This window comes from Arachis ipaensis, chromosome B10 (assembly GCF_000816755.2).
Source record: "Arachis ipaensis cultivar K30076 chromosome B10, Araip1.1, whole genome shotgun sequence".
NCBI lineage: Eukaryota > Viridiplantae > Streptophyta > Magnoliopsida > Fabales > Fabaceae > Arachis > Arachis ipaensis.
In genome coordinates this window covers 133,959,393-133,965,546 of record NC_029794.2, presented here as the reverse complement: position 1 = coordinate 133,965,546, position 6,154 = coordinate 133,959,393, and the positions used below count along the sequence as shown (strand labels likewise).

Sequence of the window (6,154 nt, the reverse complement as noted above, 5' to 3'; positions counted from 1 at the left end):
AAAAAAGGAGAGATCAACAAATGAAAAAAAATAATTATATAAAATCAAGATGTTGCAGTACAGTTATTAACGACAGACCTTTTTCTTTTTAGCTGGATTTTTCTTTTTGTTTGATTTGCCCATATTTCTACTTTGGGTATCTTCTTCAGTAGAAAGCTGAGCATGAGTGACTGATGTACCAACTTCCATGGGACTCTTGCCAGAATTATTAACGCTCACACAACTTTTTTGTGCTTCGTGCAGTGCATGGACTGCAATACTGTAACTCTCTTGTGAAAGAGATCCCTCTTCACTCAGTTTAAATGCTCGCTGACATAAATCATTGTATCGTTGCACCCTTGCCAGCATATGTTCAGACTCTTCTCCCATTATATTCCGGACCTTTGCGTCTTTGGTCCAGCGTTTCAAAATATAATGGGATGGGATTGCAGAATGGCCAGAATATTGCAGAACAATCAATATGTGTCGACAAAGATAGCCTCTATATTCAAATAAACGACATATACAAGACCATTCTGATTTTACTTGATTCACCACAACAAAGAAGTCCTTATTTGATTGCATGTCGTGAACCCTATGAATAATAGTGGTCTCATCTTGTCTGTCAGCTTTAGGATGACAAGCAACTGCACCAACAACCTCAGCTTGAATCTTCTTGAATACAGCATGCGTGTAAACCCCTGCGACACTCTTCTCCAACGGTGAAGGTGTTTTCAATGTTGCTACTTTATTCCAGGTATCAGAATCTGCTTTGGCTTCCTCTTCGTACCTGTCTTGCAAGATTGCTTCATACAATTTAACAAAATCTTGCACAGAGGTCTTCTTGTGAACATATTTGTCAAAGTAATAATTTACACTTTCGGATCGTTGGACAGTAGACATACCACCTAAGAAAACATCCCTCATGAATGTTGGTGCCCACAACTTACGATCTTCATATAGTGACTGCATGCATTCATCCTCTCGAAGTTCAAACCTATCAACAATTTTCCACCATCTCTTCTCAAAGTCATCACTGGTCAATGACCTGTATATGCATTTTTCAAATTTTGCCAAAAACTTCTCATGTTTTTTAATTACATGAGCCATATTTTCAGATATCTTACCCACAATATGCCATAAAGAGACACAATGACAAGCACTAGGGAATATATCTGCAATAACTGACTTCAAAGTCTTGTCATGTTCAGTAATCATCACTTTTGGAACTTGACCACCAACTCCTTTCAGCCACATCCGCATCAGCCAAGAAAAAGTTGTGGGACTTTCATCTGATATTAAGGCACACCCCAGTAGTATAAATTGATAGTGCTGGTTCACTCCAACAAAAAGTGCAAGAGGCATCTTATATTTGTTTCTAACATAGGTGGTATCAAATGACACTACATCACAAAAGTTGGTATAGTCATGCCTACTTTTAGCATCAATCCATAGAATATTTTTCAGTCTTTGATCATCATCAATATCAACTGCATAAAAGAAGTTAGAGTTCATATTTTGCATCTGTACAAAAAAATCCAGCATGAGTTTAGCGTCTCCTGATTCAAGGCTCAAATTCCGTCCTTTATCAAATGGATTCTTTTCATTCTTGAGACCAACCACAGTCTTGTATTCAGCAAACTGTCTGGCCATTGCAGCATACATTCTTCTTGTTTGTTCACTGACTGCTTGGGCTGGTAAAAGCTCATGATTATGCTCCTTCACAAAACTGTGTATAACCCATTTTCCATCATGTTTTCTTTTCACGTGCATACTTGCTTTACAGTCAGTCTTGGAACAAGATCTTCGACCGGTTGAATTTTCAGAATCTGGCTTGCTCTGTCTTGCACGTGGTCGATTGAACGATTTGTCATATTCTCGTTTTGTTCCGTACCTAGAACAAGCAAACTTTGCGTCTATGAATTCTCTTGATGTTTTGGAGCGTCGGCTATTCTGTATTGCAGTGTTGAATCCCATTGAACGAGCATATTCTTGGTAGAATGAATAAGCCTCCCCATGAGACTCAAATTCCATGCCAGAAAGTGGCTCAAGATTAGTATCTTCCTTGAATATTACCATATCAAGTGTGGGCGAATTCAAATCACCACCATTTAGAGCTTGTAACTCCATACCAGGATCAACCATATTTCTCCCCTCCATAGCTCCATTATTCAATTTTTCTTCACCATCCAATATGTTATCAATTGTAGCTGTTTCTTCATCCTCTTTATCATGTTCACCAGAAGGTAACCTAAGGTCTATATCCATGTTCAGAACAGCTTTCTTCTTGATGATATGAAGGGTACTGAAAAATTCTAGCACATATAAATCATGTCAAGCCATCAGCAAGATCCAGTTCAATTTTCTTAATAAATTCATTGTCTAATCAGATCATGAGAAGAAATTTCAACTTTCAAACAACTTGAGGGGAAAACAAGTAAGATCCTGCTAGTGTTTAGGGATAAGTCAGGCAACCTTTGTTTAAGATAACTGACAGTATAAGGGTATAACCTGAACATAACTAGCAGACTATCATATATAATAGGAATCTGTTAAAAAAATCTGCAACCCTAACCGGTAACCAATGCTCTTATTTTGGAAGTCGGTAGCTTGACAATTTAGAAGGGTCCAAAAATATCCAATTAATATCCTGCATACAGGCAAATGGCTGCTGTTACAGAAGCCATGTAATTTGTTCTTCAGTTTCATAACATGAACAGAAGAAAGACTCAACATTTAATATCCTGATTAGACAAGGAGGTCCTCTAATAAGAGAGATAAAAAAGGAAAAATATAATTACAAAAGCTACCACCCCTCTACTTCTATGTTAGAAATCATTAAGATAACCATCAGCTCTAGACCAAAAATATATGACAAATCACCTAATCTTGTTCCACATTAACTGCTAAGCTATAAACGTTTCATTAGAAATGTGCCATGCTCAAAAGAAAAAGAGGTGATATACAAATGTGTCTGCTTCATGATAGTGGTACACACTACATTCTTAATGATATTGTCAACAGATGTCCATGGCACCTAAGCATGTTCCTACATCCTACTCTATGGCATTGACGTTGTGACCATAGGAACAACTTCCCAATTGGTTTGTGATGTCAATTTTCAAATTGACACACAATCTGGAAGTGGATTTTGGTCCATTTGATCTCCCTTTTCATCACCAAACCCAATAGTTAAATAACATCTTTATTTGACCACAAATCAAAGCAGTAAAATGGTACTTTACTTAGTTTTAATTTAATTTAGTTTTCTTTTTAACAGAAAAGTCATTTCATGTTTTACTGTAAACTCTCAAGAAGTTGGATTTGCAGCAAACTTGGATATGATGATTAAAACTTGTGGATACAAGTACGGGAAAACAATGCCTACAGTTACTAGCCAGCTTGTGCTACTTTGTTTATTTTAAAAAGTGAAATAACATAATAGACTTAGGAAAAAGACATTCCATGAGAAGTCATAACACGCCAATGAAATGGGTTAGACATTCCAGATTTCCAGCTTAAAGATGAGAAACAGCTCATGCAGCAAACTTACAGATTAATTTGGATTAAGAATTAGCCATTTAATTCCAATGGTTTGACCCACAGATAACAACCATCTGTTAGTATTCATTAAAGTCAATGAGTCTAGTGGTGCAAAGAGTCATATCTCTGAAACTTGTTAATCATCATATCATATCGGAACAGACCAACTCTCCAAAATCTTTCGTATACAAAACATCCCTAGAACATTTTAGATTAAGAAAAGAACACTGTCAGTATCAACACAATTTAGACTCCTCCACATTCCTTTGTGCCACAAGTCAAATAGGATAACCTCCAAACATTATAAGGTCCAAACCAATAGCTAATTTTTAACTGTGAGTCTTTTTTTAATCCGACTCTCTATTTAACATTATAAACAAACTACAACTAATAAATTCACCTCCTTTATGAGCACACTTCAACCCAACAACGTGTCATCAACAAAAACCATTAGTTACCCTTCTAACATTATACACACTGCCTGACTGCCACCACCTCATAAACTGTACCAAACTTGCACCAAAAAATACAAACTTCCGAACCCAAATTCTAGCTCACAGTGCACTGAATTTGAAGTCTTACATCTATCTAGTAAGTTAAAGAATAGCACAAGAACCTAAAAGCATTGTATAAAGCATAAAAGACAGAACAAGAGCAATTCAAACAGAGTTACACAAAAAAAGAATCAGAGAGAGGGAGAGGGGGGTTAGGGTGTGTGGAAATTGAAGGTACCTGAGAGAAAGAAGAGAGACTGATGATCTGAAACAGAAAGGGATGAAAGAAGGTGAAAGTGAGAGAGAGAGAGAGGAGGGAGAGTCAGGTTCACGCGAGGGGCATGAGCGAGTGGAAGAAGAACAATCCCCAAATGCGTGAGGCTTTAGGGTTTCAAAGACAACTCGCGTTCCTTCTTTAACCAATTCGACTCTTCTATGTGAAACTTTTATTTTAGATTTAAATTATAATTTATTTTACTTGTATACATAGTTAATATAAAAGGATTTGTAGTACTAACAATTATTTTTTAAATTTATTACTTAAATAATCTCACAAAACTTTTATTTTTAGATTTAATTTTAGTTTTATCGTCACAATCAATGTAATTTATGGCACAAATCATTGTTTTTCGAATTTATTACTTAGATAATTATTTAAATAATTATATGACTTTTTTTTATAAAAGAAGTGTAAAAGGCAAAATTAAACTTTACTTTTTAAATAAATAATTTTCTGTGAGAACTAGACTATTTAACTTTGTGATGATGTTACATCATTTGTGTAATAGGTAGGCTCTCTGATTAATCTTAAATTACTAATTTTTTTAGGAGTTGGATTTTTAGCGAAAAAATCTACTATTGCAATTTTGGTAGTTATTACTATTTAGTTTTTAAGAATAAAAATGGGATGGGCTTTTACAAACCCGTTACCTATCCATATTTCATAGGGACGTATTTGAGTTTCTTCTCAATTTATATAATAGGTTGATCATGTTTATGTTTCTGAAATTAAGCCCATCCTAATTTTCTCTCCTCTCTTACACTGCGTTTGTTTACAATTACAAGTACAAAGTACTGTCATCAAAACACAAAAATATAAAATTAATATATTTTATGTCTATTTTAATAGAAAACATAATTTATTTTTTATTTTATTATTTTTATTAATTTTTTATAATTATATTTTTTTTCTAAAATTTTTTAAATAAAAAATAAAAATAAATTAAATTTTTATAATTTATTTTAATTTATTACCAAACAAAATCCAAGACATTAATTTATGTTTCTATATCTTTTGTGCCTTATTTTTAATGTCTTGTCATCTTCTCAAAACCAAATACAACCCTATAGAATTGAGATTGGCTTAAAAAGGATAACGGTCCCACTATATTACCAACAGCATATTTACCAACTTCTACCAACTCTTATTTATAATTGTATTTTATTTATAATTGTGTTTTATAGAAGTGTCTTCATGGATGTGTCTAATAAAAATATCATTTTTATGGCGGTGTTTAATAGAAATGTCTTTATAGATATATTTTCTGGATGTGTCTCTTTATATATGTATTTAAAATATAATAATTAATTATTGTTAGCCGGCAGATAATTTATTGTTACCCTATACTTTTCCAAAAGATAAATAATAAATTTCAAGACTTTAGAAAGTTCGGAAACTTATGAGAAAGATAACTTTCTGGGTTTAAAAAGAGGTTCACAAACTTCTTTTTGTCTGATTTCACTCTCAATTATTTACCTTTTAATATTTTGTTTGTATCAAAGAATTTGGATAGCTGTAAAATAATTATAATGTAAGTAAATCAGATTGTAAAACAAAAGTAAAGCTATCTTAAAACATTAACACTAAAAGACAGATTTACTTGGAAGGAGAGAGTATTGCATTTACATAGAAATAATAAAAACCTTTTTTGTTATTTGGTTGGTATTTTAACTTTGCTACTCAATCTTAACATTCATAATAAAAATAAAAGATTGTGAAGTTCAATTTACAAAGCTCTAAGCTGCTTGCTACTAAGAGAGTCACAAAGTCTCAACAACTAGTTCTTTTCACATTCTCTATTTTTACTCATTAGCATCACAATTTTCACATGTTAGAGATAACTTATCTTTCAGAGCTT

At 33.2% G+C, this 6,154-nt stretch overlaps 1 protein-coding gene across 1 annotated transcript in view; it reads right to left on the bottom strand.

Moving 5' to 3' along the window:
* LOC107623017 (protein FAR-RED ELONGATED HYPOCOTYL 3) overlaps positions 1–4,437 on the bottom strand; it is a gene marked incomplete in the record, with an annotated part of 6,121 nt that extends 1,684 nt beyond the window's left edge. The window contains 3 exon segments of the mRNA XM_021113516.1: positions 79–2,294; positions 2,555–2,629; positions 4,255–4,437. Of these exon segments, the coding sequence (XP_020969175.1) occupies positions 79–2,247 (2,169 nt within the window).